The sequence below is a fragment of the Notechis scutatus genome, chromosome 1, assembly GCF_049901735.1.
Source record: "Notechis scutatus isolate UNSWTSFEM ecotype Mainland chromosome 1, rNotScu1.2, whole genome shotgun sequence".
Taxonomy (NCBI): domain Eukaryota; kingdom Metazoa; phylum Chordata; class Lepidosauria; order Squamata; family Elapidae; genus Notechis; species Notechis scutatus.
Window position 1 is genome coordinate 314798433 of NC_142009.1, and position 21222 is coordinate 314819654.

Sequence of the window (21222 nt, forward strand, 5' to 3'; positions counted from 1 at the left end):
ACTTACCACAATCTGACTATAAATGTTGGCCTTTGAGATTGCCATCACAGTTTTTTCATCCAAGCAAATAATCTTGGGCTTGGGCTTAATTATTGGCTCCATGCTTAACACTTCATCATCATGCTGGAGATCCCGAGAAAACACAAAGCCTGCTGAATTTCGCCTTCCATCCTCCCCAATCACATTGCTGGGTGAGGAGAATAAAGCCTCCACTTTGACCTGCATAAAAGATCAGAAAAGGTTTTTTTTAACATGCTTGGTTGACGTGAAAATTGTGGACACTATTACATATAATAATGCTGAAGTTTTTAAAGATTAATATGCAACTGAAGCCAGATTTATTTTGGGGGAGACTGATGGATAAACAGTTGGAAAAAAATGTCACTTTGTTTTTGTATATGATAACTTTAGGGAGACTATTATCTGCACAAAGATAGAAAGATTTGATTTTACCCACAATGGAGGAATGGCTGATGAAGAGGATGGAATTTGCTGAGATGGCAAATTGTCAGCTTTAATTAAGAGATAAGACAATGTCTAAGTTTAATTCTGGTTGAAAACCCCTTATTGACTTTTACATAAAACAGAAAAAAGTGAAATTATGTATGGGTTTGATGATTAGAAAAAAAAAGTAAAAGATTAATTTACATAAATATAACTGTTATTAAAGAAAATAGGAAGTCATTTCTTTATATTCTTATTTTCTCATTGTTTTCTGCCCTTTTTTCTTTATTTATTTTTTCTTGTACATCAGAGCTCTCTGTTTGTAAGAGTTCAGTATTAGGAACAACTAAGATCCTGCACAGAACTGTCACTCTCCCAGGGTCCCATGGTGATAGAAAACACAGACACCCATAAGGGTGAGAAGGACATTTTTTTATTCATACACACACATATAAACCAAAAGGCCATAAAAGTTTTTTTTCTTTCTCAATAATTAAAACACACACAACAAACATTATTTCAATACAATATTTGGTGGAAGCAAAATATGTACACTCAAAATGAATTGTTTTCACTTTAGTCTAGGAACAAAACAAAATAAATAAGCATAAATGATTAATAATTTTGGATTTTCCTTTACTACACATATGTAAAACAGATTATAGCAAGGGGACAAAAGAATGAATTTCCTTTCTCCTTCCTGGAATGAAGGGATATCAATACAATCATACAATTTTTCTAATTGTAAATATTTACAACTAAATCAAAGATAGTCTTATGGTACTTGAAAGAAATTCACTTATAAGTGTGTTCATGCAGTCTTTTACCACAGAATGCATGGATTATTAATCTAATAACATGTATGTAATTATATATCTGCATGACATGTACATATTTTCTCACTTGGGACATACCCTTGGAAAGTAGACTATAGTCAACAGAATGGTATTCCATTATAAACATTTGATTTTTAAAGTATAATACTGTAATTTGTCAAATTAAGATTCAGTTCCTCTTACAATAAATTAGTCTGTCTCAGTGCACAGTTAGGGTATTACTATACTATAACTTTCAGTTATTTCAGAAATAGTAATGCAGGATTAACTCTAGAATTCCAAATTCTAGATTACAAAGTACTCCTCTACCAATATGAAGAAACTTTGTCAGATGATGTGAACCCAGTGGCTACATTTACACAATATACAAGTTTTTTCAGTAATCAGATTAGGTCTGTAATGCAAATGCAATGAACTTTATTAATTTGTTAATATGCTCCCATCTCTTTCATCTTTAATTTCAATTTAGAAGAATGCTGGTGCTAATATCACAATTAAAGATTATCTCCTTTAACAGAGTCAGAAATGATGGCTTGAAGTAGATTTTAGCTTCAGAGTTAAAGAACCCTGCCTACTCTTGATTATGGTTATAGCTGCACAAGTTACATTTATCTGTTTCTTTATTATTTATCTCCATCTTTCTGCTTTACCATGGGAGGTATAGTGATGTTCAGGAAGAAATATCCATATTTAAAACTGGCTTTGGTTTTATGAAACATGCAAACATGGAACAACACTTGAACCTACTGTAGTTAAATCAGCGTTTTTAATTTAACCCATTATCAACATTCTTATTCTTTTCTGCCAAAAGACAACTAACAAAACTAATCGCAAACTGTAACAGTTGATAGTCCATAATCTATGGGTATTCCAGAAAAAAATCTAGTAAAAGCCTTGCTGAGTTAAACCAAGGGAGCATCTAGTCCAACAATCTTGCACTCTTGATTTTTAAAGTTCTTGTTCCTCTTTGTTTTTGTTATTCATTTTCCCACTGCAATCACCAGGTTCCAGATACTTATAATTGAATAATCTACTATCTGCCTGTACCCTGGAAAATATATTTTTTATTAAAGAGATCGTATCCAGTATTAAGATGAGGGTCTCTAGAAGAAAATTCTCTATTTCATTTGATTACATATCAATGCATATTCATAGTTAATCTAATTAATTCTATAAATGAAATCATAATTAGGGAATGGATAGCTAATAGACATTCCATACCTGTGTGATGTATTCAAATTCAATGACGTACTCTGGCAAAACAAGCTCATGATCAAACACAAACCATTCACACTGTCGGAGGCTACAGTCACAATTCTTGCATTCCACAGAAGAACATGATTCGGAAGCTAAGGAAAAAGACACAATATGGTTCTCTTGTTTATTTTTACTTTTATACAGACAATGTAACTTAGAAGAGGTTAACGGGGGTATTTTTAATAAAATTCAAAGAATCCCTAGATAAAAACTTCTCACTGGGAGGTATAACTTATTTATTTCATTTTAATATCCCACTTTTATTACTTTTATGCACAGCTCAAGGCAGAGAACATATGTAATGCTTTTTCTTCTTCCTATTTTCTCCACAACAATAAGCTTATATATTACCTGTATGTCATTGATTATTAGAGCCAGTTTGGTCTAGTGGTTAAGACCCCAGGCAACAAACTAGGAGACTGTAATATTACATATTATCTATTACATTATACATACATACATACATACATAATGTAATATTAATATATATAAAGTTTTATAAAATTATAAAATACATAGTAATTAATGCCTTACAGGTAAAATTAAGAAAAGACTTAAGACTTAAGAAAACTAACAGAGTGCCTCAGGATGCATACAGGTAAAATTAGGAAACAGTGCCTTGAGATGCATGCTGAGCTTCAGAAGTTGTTTCAAAATTTTGAAGCTCACCATATAAAAATGCTTCTAAAGTTTCAGTATCTAGGATTCCCAAGGTCTTTTCAATGCTCACTCAAGATATTTGAAATTGTTCTGCCATAACAGAACCAGTACTTGAAAAAAATCTTGGTGAACTATTTCCATATTATAGCCTGTTTCTGTCTATTTTCTTAAATGCAGCCAAGAGTAGGCCACTCTTAGGACTGTTTATCCTGACTAAAGTAACTGTAACCAAATTTCAGGATACTGAAGACTGGGCTGAAAATATATTGTAAATGCCTTTTGGGGTCTCAGTTTGAATTTATTAGGCATATGTTTGATTAGATTGCCACCTGGTGGTTGTTCACGTTCACACTGTACTTCCTTCTTAGGGAGGAAGAGAAGTTTATCTTTTCAAAGCTTTTGGAAATATGCAGTGTTGTCTTCATATTCTTTTAATAATAAATCTTTAATCACAAGGTGTAGAAATGGGTAAACTGAGGGACACTTATCTAATTCGGAAAGAACAGAAAAGTCCTAGAAATTATTGTACAATGTTGATTCCACTGCCAAGTTCTCCAACTTAAAAATAAGAACAATTTCTAAGCCTTTGCATACCTGCACAAATCAATCAATCATGCTTATTATTAATTTTCAATACCAAAACATCTTGAAGAAGCTGTAGAGATGGAACTTCACCTGGAGTCACTAACTCACATTTGACTTTGTCTGGTTCCATAATCCCGTTGGTGGATGTATAAGGGCTGTTTTGAGATGATCTGCGAGGTTTGTATACACTATTGATCCCAGGATAGTTGGCTGGGGTGACTGTATCTATATCATGGGCTCCAGCACTATGCCCAAGAAAGACTTTGGCAATTATAAGTTTCCCTGAGAAATGAATAAAAGCTCTTATTTATAAACTCAATCTATTGGAATTCTAATGGAAAGTTCCAAACAAGTGAAATGAAACAAATCAAACTGCATAATAAAAAGGTGTTTAAAAAGCTTCCTACTTCTAACTTCAATCAAAATGTTAACATATATTTTAGCATTATTAATATGTGAAACGGTAAGCTATTCAACACAGTTTCCAGAACCACCACCGTAACTTACATTTCTAACTTGGGCACAAATCAATATAGACTTTCAAAAAAAACAGTCAGTTGGAACAGGGGTCCCCAACCGCCGGTCCGCGGACCGGCACCGGGCCGCGGAACAAGCCTTACCGGGTCGCTGGTTGCTGGGCGCCGCCATCTTTTTGGGTAAAAAAGCAATTTTCGTCAAAAAGATGGCGGCGCCAGCGTTGGTGAGCTTTTCGGGTAGAAAGCCATTTCTACCCGAAAAGCTCACCGGCGCTGGCGCGCATTTTTGACGAAAATCACTTCCGTGACGCCACCGGAAGTGATTTTTCGTCAAAAAAGATGGCGGCGCCAGCTGACGCGAACCGGGCGCGGCGCGCCAGCTGACGCCGGAACCGGGCTGCGGCGCCGAAAAGGTTGGGGATCCCTGAGTTGGAAGACATGAGGCCATAAATATGTACACACCTTGCTAAATCCTGTTTCCCTAATTTAGAATTTGAGTTCATTCACTGAAACTAAATGCAGGGAGATTCAGGATTCACAGAAAAATACTAATTTTACATAGGTAAGCTATGAGATTCATTCCAGCAGTCACATTAATGGCAACCAATTTGGATGGTACTAAAAGCTGATTGAACTGTTCAGGGAGGATCAATGGCTGCTATACAGGAAATCCTTGGTTAACAACTACTCATTCAGCAACCATTTGAACTAGCAATGACACTGAACAAGTGGTAACCATGACTAATCCTCAAAGTTCCAGTCATTGCAGTGCCCCTGCAGTCATATGATCCAGATGCTCAATAACTGGTCCAGTTTTCTGACCATCACAGCATCCTGTGATTGCATGAATGTGGGACTTTCCCTCCCAGCTTCCCATAAACATAGTCAAATGGAGAAGCCAGCAGTAAATTGGAAGTTCTGATCATGTGTGGTCCTCGCTTAATGATCCTGGTGATTAGCTTAATAACAGGAACAGGAATGCTTGAGATGATGTCCCTAACAGTGACACATTGCTTAGCAACAGAAATTTCCATAATTAAGCCAAGACTCCCTGTACTGATGGCTTACGATCTCCCGAAGTACAAGGTGCCATGCTCTCAGTACTAACTTCTAAGAAACCACACTGGAAAAAGGGTATTGCCCATTGGTTCTGTAACTTCTAACATGCATCTAGGTTGCCACTGGGTGGTATAGATATCTGTGGCATGATCAATTGGACTTTTCCTATACGATTCATTTGTTATTAGATTCATACCCCATCTTTATTTTGCACAACTCCAGACAGTGTAAACCAGTGGTTCTTAACCTTTTTGAAAGAATCACCCCCTTGAGCCATTGAATAAGTTTTGAGCCATTGAATAAGTCATCATTGCCTCCCCCTCCCCCAACATAACCTCTCAATCACAACACAGGGAAATAATTCTTCAATTTATGCAAACACGTTTTTTTTTCTTTAAAATTGTCATTAGGACATATCGATGCAAATAATTTATTTCGTCTTTTTCCCATATCTCAACTGTGTGAAAAATTCTGATGCCACCCATCACTTTACTCCCAAACTTCATGATAGATGTATTTCATTATTATCTTATTTATTCAAGACACTTAAATGCAATGACCACTGAAAACAAAATTCAATTGCAAGAAAATGAAATGCCCGAAAAAAACAGTAACATTTAATGATTTAATTACAAGTGAATTTTAAGATGCAAAAAGAAATATAAAAAGGGCATAAGAACAAACCGCAATACAAGAATTAAGAATTTCAAGATGAAAACTCTGAAACTAAATTAAGATTTGAGGAAAATATATATTCATGCACACTGTAAAAAGTGTTAAAAAGACACAAAGAAATTTTTTACAGAAGGAAAGCAACAAAAATCAGAGCGACCAATGTAATGCCTAAACTGAAGAAAAATATATATCTACACAAAAAGTTTACAGGAAGAGCACAACAAAAAAAATTGAAACCATAAAACCGAGAAATCAAAATATAATATTGAACTGGAGTGCACGCTAAAAAAGTACAATACAAAGAGATACACAAAATGTTTTACAGAGCACAACAAGAATTCGAAAATGAAGCCGAAAACTCAAACCGGAACGTGAAATCCATTGCAAGCAAATACAATGATAAGAGCTGAGACAATTATTAACGAAGAAAATGTATGTACACAAAAAGCAAAAAAAGAACATCAATGGCTGCCTTGTGCTTGGTGAGCTGATGCCAATTTCTTAATGTCTGGAACCATTTTTGTTAATCTCATTCTTAAATCGCCGCGCTCAGTGATCTTCAATATGTTCCTTGACTTAGAAAGGATCTGTTGGATGGCACTGAAGCCCCTCTCCACTAAGTAAGTGGAAGGAAAGGCTAAAAGAAGCAACTTAACTTCCTCCCACAATATTGGGTAAGTGTTCCTCATTTTTACCCAAAAAGCTTTGTAGCCGTAACTCTGAAAATGTGATTGGGCTTCATAGTCGCATTTCAGATCTGTCAGTGGCTCTTGCAGTTTGGGATGAGGTTGTGCAAAGGATTTAGCACCCAAGTGGACACTTCCAGATTTATCAGATCATAGAATCTGTTTTCCATATCTTCTTTTAGTTGCTTCAAGTGGCAGCAAAAAACGTCCAAATCTTCTGCTTGGAGTTGACGTTCATTACCAAGGTTTGGGAACTGATACAGTTCCTGGCAACTCATATTGCTTGCAAGGAGGTCCAATTTGGAAATAAATGAGCAGATTACTCCTTTGGCCTTAAGAAAATTGATTTTATCTCCTTGCAGCTTTACGTTCACTTCATTCAGCTTGTTCAAAAACATTAGCGAGATAAGCTACATCCAGACGTCGAAGTTTAAGAGAACTGCTTAGACTTGGATCAATGGATTCAAGAAATTCGACAACTGTGTCAAAAAGTTTGTGGAATCGCTGCAAACACTTTCCTTTTGAAAGCCACCTTACTTCCATGTGCAAAAGGAGACATTCAAACTCCTCGTCATTTTCTTCACAAAGCTTGTGAAAAAGTCGGTTGTTCAAGGCATTCGACTTAATTTTATTCACAGCGTTAATGACTTAACGTATAGACTCGTGCAAACGGCCACTCAAACAAAGTGCTGTCTATGAACGACATAATGGACAATCATAACTCCAGGTACAACCGATTTTAGAGGAGCTTGAAATCCGCGATATCGTCCAACCATGGATACAGCTCCGTCGGTTGCACATGCCACGACATTTGTCAAAGGGATGTTTTTCTCATTAGAAAACTCTTCAACCTTTTTAAACATCCAAGAACCTTTTGTGTCGGTGGCTAAATTTCGAGCAAATAACAGTTCTTCCCTGATCTCTTCATTTCCGTTGATGAAACGGACATAAGCCAATAACAAGGCTTCATTTTCACGAATTGTTGACTCATCAATCTGCATCACGAATTCTGTGCTTTTCAAGGTGTCAATAAGCCTTTCTTCCACATCAGCAGCCATTTCATCAATTCTTTTTGATACGGTGTCATTGCTCAAAGGAATCGATTGCGTGACAGTGCTTGCACTGGACCCCAACATGGTGGCAACAATCTATTTCACTGCTGGTAAAATCAGTGTTTCTCCGATAGTGTGAGGTTTGCCACATTTTGCTATCAACAAAGATACTTCATAGGAACAAATGAGCCCCTTGTTGGCGTTGAGTGACGATTTTCCAAATAACTTCTCAACAGTGCTGCGACCTTCAAACTTGGCCTTTAAGGATTGGAAAAACGATACCAGGTTGTCGGCGTTATCCAAATGAATTCTTACCAAATGGTCTTTCAGTCGGGAAGGCTCCATCGCTTCATTTGAAAATGTTTTCTCACAAAGGAGACAAAACGAAAGCTGTACGTTGGAAGGAGATGGAATGAATCCCAATTTTAGGTATTCTGTCGAATATTAGCGATACTTCCTCTTCTTGGCCATGTTGAGAGGTCTTCGAAATGAAAGGCACTAAGTGCACATTAAATTTTCGACTGCACTGGAACACTATGAAACACATGTGGACGTCAATAAACCTAGTTTCAACAGTTACGTTGACATCACAGGGGACAGCCACTCAGCATGCGATGTTTTGAAAGAAGTGCTCACCTCTCCATCACTGCCCATTTTGGCCAATGGCGCACCACTGTATGGGTAGAGTGATAGAGGCTGCTGTGCAACGCGCATGAAGATGAGTGATGCGTATTCACATACGTACGGTGTTCTGTACTGAAGCTAGCTGGAGGAACATTTTAATACACAGTTCAATCCACTAATAGCGAGTGATCTGATGTTTTTGTATGACAGATATACAGCGGTTCACTGTACGAAAAAAGTCTCAAAACTGTCCCCAAAACTTCTCGCTCCATTGCCCCATATTGCCCCCCCATCTGTTCCTTCACCCCCGTGTTGCCCCTTTTCATTCCATCGCCCCCCTGAAAAATGAAATTGCCCCTGGGGGGGGGAATATCGCCCAGGTTAAGAACCACTGGTGTAAATAATGCACCACTGGGTACTCCACCAGTATTAAAATCTGCATACCAGTTGTACTATCATATTTTTCACTCCATAAGACACACCTCACCATATGATACACCTACGTTTAGAGGAGGAAAACAAGAAAAAAAAAACCAGGCAGAGCCTGAGAGGACCACCGATAAGTGTCCTATCATGTGCCAGCTGTGCCTATTGACTCCTGCAGTGTGGAAAAGAGACAGAAGAGGCAGACAATGACAAAGACAGAAGAGGCGGGATTCAGCACTGTAAAAGGACTCCGCCACTGCGGCCTGGCTATTCACCAAAGGACTGGCACCAACACAAAGACATTTCTACCCACTTTTTTTTGGGTGGGATTGTGTCTTTTGGAGCAAAAAATACAGTAATTAACGGAATCTATACCGAGTCTTGGATGCATTTATTTATTTAAAATAATTATTATATCTATGTTTAAATACATACAGCAACATCTTAAACGTTACCATATCTGATTGACTCCTCAAAATCTTCTTTACTTTGGGATTGTTTTTGAAGGTTTTCTATTCTTGGATGTTCACAGATACTTAGACTGTTGGAGAGCAAAAGGACTCCATTTTCCTAAAACAATAAAACAAACAAACAAAAAAAACCAACAGCTCACTAATCCGAGTGATACTGCCTCACACAGAGCTTTCCAAATATTTAATTAATAGTTTTAAAATTAACAAGTGTTATGAGCATGTGGAACAGATAAGTAAGCACAACAGAAGAGTAGATGAGAAAACTGACAAATGTTAGATTACAGATTGTGATCTTTCCGTTTGTAACACGTCTACATTAAAACTGAAAATAATGTACTATTGACTAACCAATTCACTTCCTTTATTTTTCTCTCTTTTTTTAAGGGACAGATTTCTAGCTTTTATGGCACTAACATGCAGAAAAATAAGAGTTGGGAGGGACCTTGGAGGTTTTCTAGTCTAACTCCCTGCTCAAGCAGTCCAGTCCAGATTTATCAATTGTATGACTTTCTGCAGCGCTTGTTAAGCAAACATTGCAGTTTTTAAGTGACCACAGCAACTGTTAAGCAAATCAATGCACTCCTATGGGTGTTTTTGTTTTTGTTTTTGCTGGAAACTGGCTAAAAAGGTAAAAAAACATTATAAAAAAACATTATAAATCACTGCAAAAGGCTGTAAAGGAGAGCTAGTTATCAAGCAACCCAAAATATGGGGTCATATGATTGTGTGTGTGTGTGTGTGTGTGTGTGTGTGTGTGTGTTCGCGTGCGCATGCGCACGTGTAGCTATCAAAACTCCAGAATTCGGTCATAAGTAGCTTTTTGGGGGGAGGGCAATGTTGAATGGCTATTAAGTGACTTGTTGTAAGTCAAGCAGTATGTAGCTGCATATGGAGAGAGACAGGGTAGTTTTGTTGCCTGATTAGTTTTATGCATTTAACTATCATAAGAGAAATATGTAAAAAACAGGAATTGCATAATTTATTAAAACAACAAAAATCTGCTTTTTTAATGCACACAACTGGAATTTCCTAGAGGCATAATTGTTTTAAATATAAATAATATAAAAATTCTCAAGAATGTGTGGAATGGCAGAAACCTCCTTGAGACCACACCATTTCATAAATAATGTGAATGTTACCCAATATAAAACAACACTTAGAAAGCCTACAGAAAGTTATGAAAGTATTTTGGAACAATGTTATTATTCAATAATGTTTCAATTTTTCCATATAGGAAGACATTTTGTTTCTTTTTTATAAAGAAAATACGAATCTATCCTTTATCAGTCCTTATCTGCACTGTTTCATGATGCATTTGATTATTCAGATTTTTTTAATAAAATGCTCCCTAATAGGAAGACATAAACAGGAAAAAAAAAAAAGAAAGTTATGTCCTTACTGTTTTGGAACTTCTACTTACTGTTTTTGCTTCCTGAAAACCTTCTTCCAGAATTTGAATTAATTGCTTTTTATTCAAGGGTATTTCAGGGGGAGATACATAGAAGAGGTACTCCAACATCTTCTTGAAGTTTCTGAAAGGAAAAGTGGAGACATGAAGAGAAAGAACACATTTTAAAAACAAATTTTTGAACCGTCAGGGGCAGAATAATTAAATCCTTGACTCAGTTATCCTGCTAGAAAAGATCAAGGTTCACCTGATTTATTATCCTGTCTTATACCAAGGCTTCCTACAAATGATAACGTTCCTTCCTTGTTTGTTCCGAGTTTCTGATCCACAAGAAGGCATTACGGTATTACCATGGCTAATAAGTATTCATAAAGCCATCATCATCATCATCACATCTCTCCTAGGTGGAGCCAATATTTGTCTTGGACTCAACCAAAAGCTACTTGGATATTCCACTGGAAGCCCCTTCAAAAGAGGGCTTCCCTTTTTGCCACCCCACACCGTCTCTCCCAACACCTGAACCAACTGTTCAGGCAAATGGGATGTGGGCCAGAGGAACCAATGACTGGAAGAGGAAGAAAGTAAATGTTCCACAGGCAGAGAGAAGAAACTGGGAAGAAACCTAAGGCAGCTGAAGATCAAGAAGAAATCTACAAAAGGGTAAAAATGAGAGCACAGGATTGGTAAAATGGTGACAAAACAAAAACTGGAAAAGAATGAGTTAAGAAGGATTGACAATAGCAAATTTGGCAAGGCAGGAAAAGGTATCAGCATTCCTAAGTTGTGCTGTAAATAAAGGTGGGAGGAGGGGGAAAGGAGCAGCTAGCTTTTTGAATCATGAAGGAAAATTAACACCAGAAGTTTGAAATGTTTAATTCTGTTAGTATACTTTTAGGAGAATTCGGTTAGTGTACTCACTTATAACAGATGCCTAGTTGTTAGGTACACAATTACTGGCCATTGAAATTATTATAAATGTACTTTGCTTTAAGCTTGTACAGTAATAAATATCACCGTCATTCACTTTTGTGTGGATATATATTGCTTCCTTCTTATCTGTACTAATCTTCTAACAATATCAAAATGAAACAAACATATAATTAACCTTCCTTTTGAATGAGAAGCAACTTGAAGAATGTTTAGCCAGGAAACACTGTTTTAGAGAAAAGTTTAAACATTCATTCCCTCACATTTCTCTGTTCAGAATTGTTCCCATCTAAAGATTCATATTTCATTTTTACAATCACACACAATCACACCTTCATATAAAGATGCACATAATACATAAGAAGAACTTAAGCGGGTTTTTTAAAGGAACGTTTCTAGCACGTCTCCAGATTTCCCCATCATCTATGATATGACAAGAGGCTTGAAGGCAAAGCAGCTTTTTAATGTGCATTTCAGGTTTAAAATGCTGCCCTTGAAATTCATCTGACAATATTTGAATGTTTTTTTATTTATTTTTTAATTTAAAAAACTATTTTTTTTTTAAAACAAGTTTTATTAATTTTTAAATCTCATCCTTATGAAAAAAAAAGAAAATCAGTTTCTCCTGAAATCATTAATCAGAGTATGATGCCTTTCTATCTCCCCTAAATTAATCAAATTAATCTTTAAAATAATATCTAATACCCAATCAGATTTTGCTTGGTACATTCTATCTAACTAATACATCCAACACAATTAAGTGCATAATTAGAGAATAAATCCAAATATTAAAAAGAAATACTATAATAAAAATTTTATAATAACATCAATACCATAATTTTATTAAACTCTTTAATTAAAACAATATTCTAAACCTCTCCTATTATTAAGTTTTAAAACCAATCATTTTTAAACATTTTAACATTTTAATCTCTTATCAACTCTTAAACCATTGCAATACTACCATCTCATCTTATGTACCTTGCAAAATCTTTTTTTTTTTAAAAAAAATTATACTTTATCCATTATCCATAAAAATTCCTTTTTCCATTTAATTTCAAAACGTTGTAGCTTTTCTCCACCTTTTCCCTTTCTTTCTTTTCCCAACAAACCTTTCTACCCCCTTCTTCTAGCCTCTGCCTTACCGGCTTCCCTTCTCTGTCGTATTTCTTTTCCCCTTTGTTTACAATCATCATATTGGTTTTGCACTTTATTTTTCCCTTTCTTAAATGTTTTTTAGATCTTAAGTCCTTAAATCCTTTAGTTTTCTTCTTTTCTCTTCTTTTCTTTTCTTTCTCTCTTCCTTTTTTCTGGATCAAATTCTGAGATTCATTAAAGATGGCTCCTTCCTTTCTTTCTTGTTCCTCTGCTGTCTTCATCTGTTGTAATTTTTGTTGATAATTAGTAAGCGCCATTTCTAAGAAAAGGAAAGCTTCTTCCACACCATTTCTTAGTTCCTCAACAGAAAGAGCCATTATAAATCTTTTCTTTTCTTTTCTCCTTCTTTCTTCTTACAACAACCAGAATATTCAAAAGAAAATAAAAAAGATAAAACAGTCCCAAAGTTATCAATCAGTCCAAACCAAGGCAGAGTTCTCACTTTCTCCTTCTGGGGTAATATCAATCAAAGAGAAAGAAAGTCCAAATCTGTTTAAAGTCTTGTTACAATATATTCTAGTCTTCAAATCCTTAAGGCATCTGCTCCAACAAATCTTAGCATACAAATATTTTCTTTTTAATCCTCTCTCTTCCCACTCATCGCTTAAAACCAATTTCCACCTAAAAAAATAGGTTTCTTAATATCCAGTTATTTATTCCGTAGGAAAAGAGGGAAAGCTATCCTTTCAGCACCTTCAAGCAGCCGCTTTTTTCCTCTTCTGGCAGGTATTATTCAGAAAGTCATACTTTTCAGGAATTTTATTAAATATGTCTTAGAGTCCTAGGAACCAAGAAAACTTTCTCCTCTCAATCACTTTCTCCACTTCCTCCTGCGCATTCTTACCCGGCTGCCAGCTTCTTTGTGGCGGCCATTACGGACCGCCGCTGCACGCGTCCTGGGAAAAGGGGGTTCTGCCGGCCAGGGGGGGGTCTGCAGCACCCCAAACCCTTCTCCGGATCCCCTACCTTCAGCTGCCCCTGCAGGCAGCCTAGCTCCGTGCACCGGCTGGGTCGGAGCCCCAAAAACGGCTAGCGCGGCAGGGATCGCGAGCTTCGCAAATACCTGCCGCCGCGGCCGACAAACCGGAAGTTTTCTAAAACTATTTTTTTAGTTTTATCCAAAACTAAAGTATATTTTAACATTTTTTTCAGATTGCTTTTTATTTTACTTTTATAAAATGTAGAAATGCTAATGTAGGAATTCCTTAATCACCCAATACTAAAAATCTTACATAGTAAACTTTTTAATAGTCTTCCAAATAGAAATAACTAACTTTTCACACAATATTTTTATGAACCAAAGCCCCTGCACCTAATGAGGCAGTATCTAGCTTGCAGTCCATGCTAGTTAATGAAACAATAAATTGTTACTCCTATCAAGTGCCTCAAGCTTGATAGGAGTAATATATTGATTTCCGTATATTCCTACATTGGGTATTCTTTACCTCTACTGTTCATTTTCATTAATTTATTTAGCAGGTTCATCAAGTATATTGGACTGAGTTGAGGAGCAGCCATATGCCAATGAAGAATGTTACGGTAGTGTTTCTGAGTTAGCAGCATCATTTCTGATAGCATAATAAGAACCCTTCCTATTTTTATTTCCTGTGATAAAACAATCAAAATTGCAGGATAACAGAGTTGGAAAGGACCTTGGAGGTCTAGTCCAATCCCCTCTGCTCAAGCAGGAGACACTAGACCATTCCAGACTGGCTGTCTAGTCCCTTCTTAAATGCTTCCAATGATGGAGCACCCACAACTTCAGAAGGCAGGTCTTTCCACTGGTTAATTGTTCTCACTGTTAGGAAATTTATCCTTAGTTATGGGTTGCTTCTCTCTTTGATTAAGTTTCCATCCATTGTTTCTTGTCTTACCTTCTGGTGTTTTGGAAAATAGGTTGATCCCCTCTTCTTTCTGGCAGCCTCTCAAATATTGAAATGCTGCTATCATGTCAACCCTGGTCCTTCTTTTCACTAGGCTAGACAGACCCAATTCCTGCAACTGTTCACATGTTTTAGCCTCCAGCCCATAGGATTTGCATCCCTTACACTATTCCTATTCCAGCTCATAATATGCTTTAACTGGTGAAATGCTTGATTATGGTGTAAACATTAATAGGAAGCAGATTACTGGATGACCAGATAAACAGAAACCACCTAAATTTCAAGCCTCATATCAGACCCCTAAAATAACCACACAATTAATAAAATCACAATATATTCCTACTCTCACATGTAATAATATTGTGTTGAATGGATCCTTACAGTAAGTCCACTGCAATCTGAACTCACTTTTCAGATAGGTTTATTATGCAGACAATGCACTCAATAAAAGCACAAAGAAGCATAGGCCGATTAATTATCTTTTTTAAAATTAATTTTCTTTAAAATCAACTCACATGGATTCATTTAACTCTTCTTTATCCAAAAATTTTTGGAATTTTTCCTCAAAAGTAAGCCTCAAAATCCGGTTGTGCACCCTAATGACACGATTTACTTTCAATGCAGTGATGCCATATATTTTGAAGTCCCAGGCACAAAATCGGGATAAAATCAATTCATAGCATGAATTAAACCTGTGGTTAAGAAAGAGGACTTGAGTCACTATAATTACTCAATAGGAAGGTACCCTGCCCAAATAGATTAGACAAAATTTACAAAAACCTCTCCCTCCATTAATTACATTACAATAAAGTCTAAGACTATTGCTCAATTTGGAAGATAATTACTGCTATTTTCAGATAAAAACAGCAGGAAGATTCCTCAATATTTTCCTGAAAAAAACAGTATCTGTGAGAAAGTAGCTGAAATTTATAATTAATTTGCATTTTATTTACTTTCAAGCGTTCAATACCTTACACTAAATTTATATTCCTTTATTTTGAATGCAGTAGATTTGAGCACAAAACGTAATAGGGAAAGCTGCCTTCCAGCAAATCAGACCATTGGTTCATCTAATACTGATTACAATGATCAACAACATTAACCTTCAGAGTTGAAAACTGATCTTGGCATGCTTGTCTGAAAACACTTGTAACTGAACCCAAGATATTCGGCTATAGATACTTTTTCTATCCCAGTTTTCTCAGAAAAAATTGCTTTCCTTTAAATGAAGTAAACTAGTAATTATTGCCATATATATTATTTGAAGTAAATTACTTCTTGGAAAAAAGTTGTATATGTTATCTAACAAAAAGGTCTGGGTGGCCACATCCATCATAATTATATACAAGTTGTCCTCACCTTACAACTGTTCATTTAACAATGGTTTGAAATCATGATAGCCTCAGAAAATTGAGTTATGACCCATCCTTCAAGTTACGACACTTGCATCATCCCCCGTGGTCACAATTCATATTTGCATTTATGATGGTTGCAACATCTTGCAGTCGCAAAATTGTGATATGCAAACTTGCCCATCAGCTTCTGACAAGCAAAATCAATGTGGAAAGCTGCATTTACTTAATAACTATGTGATTCACTTAACAACCATGGTAAAAACGGTTGTAAAATCAGTCTATTCACATAAGTTATTTGGGCTTGGTTGTTTTCTTGCAGACATTTCATTACCTAAACCAGGTAACATCATGATAATTTGCTTTATAACTGCACTGACTTATGATGAAAATTCCAATCTCAATTGTGCTTATAAATCAAAGACTACCTGTACAGTATTTGTTCCAAGTACAGACTATAGTAGTGATAAACCAGCAATGTGATGTCTATGTGAGGTGCTGTAAAGGAGTGAATGACAACCTGTAGAGTACTCCAAAGCTGTTATTTGGTACGTTAACGTTTACTGAGGGAGACATGGCAGAGTAGAAGAATGTTGGGTATAGTAGCAATGCAAGTTATTGCTTTATTGCATTTTGGAGGGGTTTGCTGTACAATACATATTGTACACAGCTGCATACTATTTTCCGCTTCCTTGTGAATGGGGATTTCCCTTCTTTTGTTGAAATCAGTCTTTTCCCATATATTATAAGTAAGTCTATGGTAACTATATCTGAATCTCTCTATAATGCTATCTAGGTAGCAAAACAAGGATGAATTACAAGCTAGATTGAGTGGCATACAGAGTTCAAGGAAGGGAAGATTTATATCCTGCTTTTTGCTCCGAAGTGATATTTAGAGTAGTGGTCAGATGCAAAAGACCAGGATCACATGGGAAGTTCCAATTTCGAAATTCCAGATTTACTGCTTATGCCTACGGACAGGAATATTCTCCATTAATGTTTAGCACCTGCTAAAACTTAGATAAGAGTCATGATAATTCATAGGAGGTTGGATTTAGGATGCTTATAGCTATGTAGAAATTCTAGGCTGATCCCCTTTTTGACACCGCCCACAGGCTCTACCATTTCTTCTCTTACAGCTGTTCACACTTCATTTACTTTTTGATTGACCAAGAGTATCTCTCTGAATTAACCACATTTGTTTTCCTTTATTTAGTGTAAATTTCCTCTCTTGTTTTCTGTTCAAAATATTCAGTTTCCTTAAATTATAGGTTGTTATGATGTCCCAACTGCCAAGACTCTATATGGAACATAAAAAGTTGTATTTTAGAAGCCACTGGGCCACTACATTTCTTATTGCTGAGACTGACTTGCTGTCAGTTTCCCTGTTTTTAGACAGCCAATAGCATATAAATATATCATGCATGCTCCACAGCCAGTGGCCTCAACCCCTTCTACTCCTGATGCTTAGTTGGAGCCATTAGAACACTGCAAGATTGAAGATTAAAATTTTAGAATATTGCAAAACAACTGTACCAAACATCATTTGGTGATCCCTCTTCAAATCGTGTGTTTCCCACAGATTCCAGTTCAGTAAGCAAAAACTGTACTGCCAAATTGCTGGTTTTCTTCTTCTTCTTGACTTCCACTTGATAAATAGTTTCAATTCTGCAAAAAATACACAGGATACATCATAGCTGAAGATTCACAGTGAATGGCAAAGTGCAGAAAAAAGCAATGATCTGAAGAACTAGACAGCAAGCTTTATGAATATGCAGAACCTCAGAGCCAAGGAAGGTCCTAATGGTTTTTTTTTTCTGACTTTCCAACTTTACCCTACTAAAACACACGTATCTGTCTTATTTAACTTATTTAACTTAAACAGATACAGTGGAAACACAACCAGTATTCAGTTTTTATCAAGTGCTCTGCAAGAACCAAAAGTGTACCTGCACTCCATTGCATGTATAAAGTTGTTATGATAAAAGAATAAGCAGATTAAGGATGGTGTTATTTAAAGAAATCCAGGACTTGTCAAAGTTCAATGTTACTCCCAGCTAAAATAAATGTATCCCTGTACCTGCAAGAAATGTGATCCTGAATTTTAGGCTATTCATGCATCCCTGAAATTATCAACCTTACTCATCACATTCCATTTTTCAGCAAATGGAAGACAGTCCTCCCATTACAGAGGAGAATTATTTGTGGAAACACCCACTTTCCTTTCAGGTAAATACAATATTTTTGCTTTCATCATCACGTTAATGTCCCAACAGAAACTATTTCAGAAAAGAAGAAATGTTTTTTTTTTCCTTAGAAGACCCCTGACATATATTAATGTAAAAATATGTAATGAAAATCATTCATGTAAAAAACAACAACAACCCTGCAAGCCTTCCAATTAGGAGGACTTTTTAACTGATGAAAGAATTTTGTTCAGTTAAAACAAATCTAAATATTGAGTACTTTTAAAAGAAGTACTGAGATTAAATGATTAAACTTTCTCATTTAGGTTCTAGATATTCAGTATTGAATTTATATAGACATAGCCTTTCAAGTCCTAAAATCCTACTTTATACTTTATTTCAGTAGAGATAGACTTTCAAGTCCTACTTTATGGATTTCTTGAGTACTTTTCTCCTTCCTACAAATTCCTTCACAATGACAGCAGAGCATCCTACCTGCCTCTTCCAGAGGACAGGCATGTGTGAAGAAACTGAGGACTAGCATGCAATCCCCAAGCCCAAAGTGGATCTTATCTCAAGCAATGAATTCAGTGTCTTCAAGTCCCAAACCTGTTCAAACAGCAGCCCTTGCACCTTTCACAAGATGTACATACTCCTGCAGTTTCTTGTTCCAGAAATTTATTCTTCTTTTGAGGGCATCTAATTTATGAAGAAATAGTTGCTCCAGACTGGATTCTTCTGGGGTCTCATCTGGACTCTCCACTTCCCCATCTGATTTTTCATATTCAAAGTTCCAACTTGAAGTAACTTTACTAGTTTGTATTCTACCACTTGCTTTAAGTTCCATCAATTCACGTTCCAGCTTTTTTAAGACAGAAAGCAAAAGCAATGGGTTAGTTTGATTGAAATGTATGAAGCATATGAACATTTATTGAAAAGCTAATGCCCAAAATGGTATAAACAAAATGATGTGCAAAAATAGGACAAGAAACAGTACATGTGTTTTGTTGCACATCATAAATAAGAAAATATTTCAGTTGTTATTCCACAATGAAGAATAAAATGTTATTCCACAATGAAGAAGAAAAATACTACAACATTTAGAGCAAAAGTATGCAATAGACACACATTCTAAAACTATATCTAATATCCATCACTTAATTATTTAAAAAAAAAACCAGTCATGTAAGGTCATGTAGATTGTGATGCAGAGGAGGGAGGGAGAACTTTTTCCTTCAGATACACTTTCAATGCAAAAATGTCTCTTCCCAAGTATTTGCTTCCACAAAAACAAATTGGACTTTTAAGGGCAATAGGCAACGAGAGTAGTGAGACTAGTCAGCAAATAAAAATCAGAAAAAGGAAATAATTAATTTCCCTTCTCCTTTTATACTGTGGTATTGCTCTGTTTTGGGACTCCACGTTGATACTTTTTCTGGGATAGTTTGCTAAGACAAATTTGAATTTTGCTTTAAAGACTTAGTAAACATGTATTACGATGTACTGATTTATTGACCAATTGCAAAGCGGAAGTATGTTTCAGAAACACTCCAAATTCTATTCCGTTGGGTTGTATTTGGAGTTCAATATTAAACCAGGAAGACTCAGCAATTTGCTCAAATATTATGCATGGTTTTATTTATTAATTATTTATTAAATTTGTATGCTGCCTCCTTCCCTTATGAGGAACTCTGGGCAGCATTTTTTTATTAAGTATTATTAGTGTTGTTTGTCACTCAGTCAGCCAGATGTTTGGACTGGACTTGCCATTTTTGTCAGCTATCAAGTCCTTCCTAAGGGCCTGTGATTATTATTAGTACTATTTCAATTATATATATCATGTTATGAGACTGGATTAGTCTATAAAATAATTTCTTTTGTAGTTATTTATTTGATTTCTATAGCCACCCATCTTCTGGCTCTGGGCAGGCTATATCATAAAAACATAATAAAAAATACAAAATAAATATATATGGTTGCCAAGTAAAACTATTGCCAAAGATATTTATATAGCCAAGAAATGGGGCCCTTAACACACTCGGAGTGCCAGATCTGGCATGAAACAAGGACTTCATAGCTATACAAAAGGCCAGATGGGTCAGAATGATCCTAATCCCATCCTAAACTCTGAAATTTTCATCCTAGGATTAAACCTGGAACATTCTGGGTTGTAAAGGCTGCACTGTACCAAGCTTTTTATTGAAGAAAGGCTCATTACTGAATTGCTGCTCTCTTACTTCTGGGGGAAGTAATTCCTACTTGGAATTTATGAATGTATAACAATAGATTGTAGGCAGGCACTTGAAACTTCAATGGTAGAATTCAAACAATAGGATTCAGCCAGAATTTACTTTGGTGATGGCAGGGTTTGCCTTTCTTACATGTTTCACATAGCAGCTGAAATGTTTGAGACGATCTTCAGGCAATTTCTGTAGTTTGTTCTTTCTTTCTCTTAGCTTTTCAAGCTCCTCATTCAGTTGTCTATGAACACTCTTGATTCGCATATTGTAGTACATCACTTTTTTCATCACAGTTGTCTTCAAAAGATAAAGGGGAAACTCAGAAAGGAGCTAAATGTTGGCATTTAAGGATACAATAATAAATTAAAAATTCTAAAATATCATCCTGCCATTCTGGGATTGTAGCCCCCAAGTTTGAACAAGTTGGACACAATATGGAAGAGCCTCTCATAGGAAAGCATTTCAATCTCCATTTTATACTTTCTCTACCTTCAGCAGGCCCATTCGCACACAGTAGTAATGCTTTCACCATTCCTTAGGGTAGATAATCTGCTCTTCTCTGGGAAGTGAATGTCCACTGCTTCTACAGCAAGCAGCTCCATATAATGATGACATCAAGAACAGTTAATGAACAAACACTAATTTATTTATTTTTTTTTTTTTTTGCTGCCCATCTTGTGGTTCAGGCGACTCTGAGAGGTAACTCTGAGTAGCTATTATAAATGTATCAATTTATGGAAGAGAGGGTCACTATGCCATTCATGACTGAATCTGGGCAACATTCAAAATGCAGCCCAGGAGATAATTATTCCTGT

At 36.0% G+C, this 21222-nt stretch overlaps 1 protein-coding gene across 5 annotated transcripts in view; it reads right to left on the minus strand.

Annotated features, from left to right (window-relative positions):
- The window catches only part of LRRC9 (leucine rich repeat containing 9), a 67927-nt gene that overhangs the window by 36668 nt on the left and 10037 nt on the right, over window positions 1-21222 (minus strand). For all 5 annotated transcript variants that reach the window (XR_015746884.1, XR_015746885.1, XM_087952328.1 and 2 more), the window contains exons 8-16: window positions 20549-20704; window positions 18821-19029; window positions 17518-17649; window positions 15145-15321; window positions 10674-10785; window positions 9236-9350; window positions 3891-4064; window positions 2502-2629; window positions 7-219 (exon numbers count right to left, since the gene is read on the minus strand). Coding sequence is in view for 3 of the 5 variants with exons in the window: in XM_087952328.1 (XP_087808454.1) it covers window positions 7-219; window positions 2502-2629; window positions 3891-4064; window positions 9236-9350; window positions 10674-10785; window positions 15145-15321; window positions 17518-17649; window positions 18821-19029; window positions 20549-20704 (1416 nt within the window). In the remaining 2 variants the exon portion in view is untranslated. The remainder of the gene's footprint in view (window positions 1-6; window positions 220-2501; window positions 2630-3890; window positions 4065-9235; window positions 9351-10673; window positions 10786-15144; window positions 15322-17517; window positions 17650-18820; window positions 19030-20548; window positions 20705-21222) is intronic.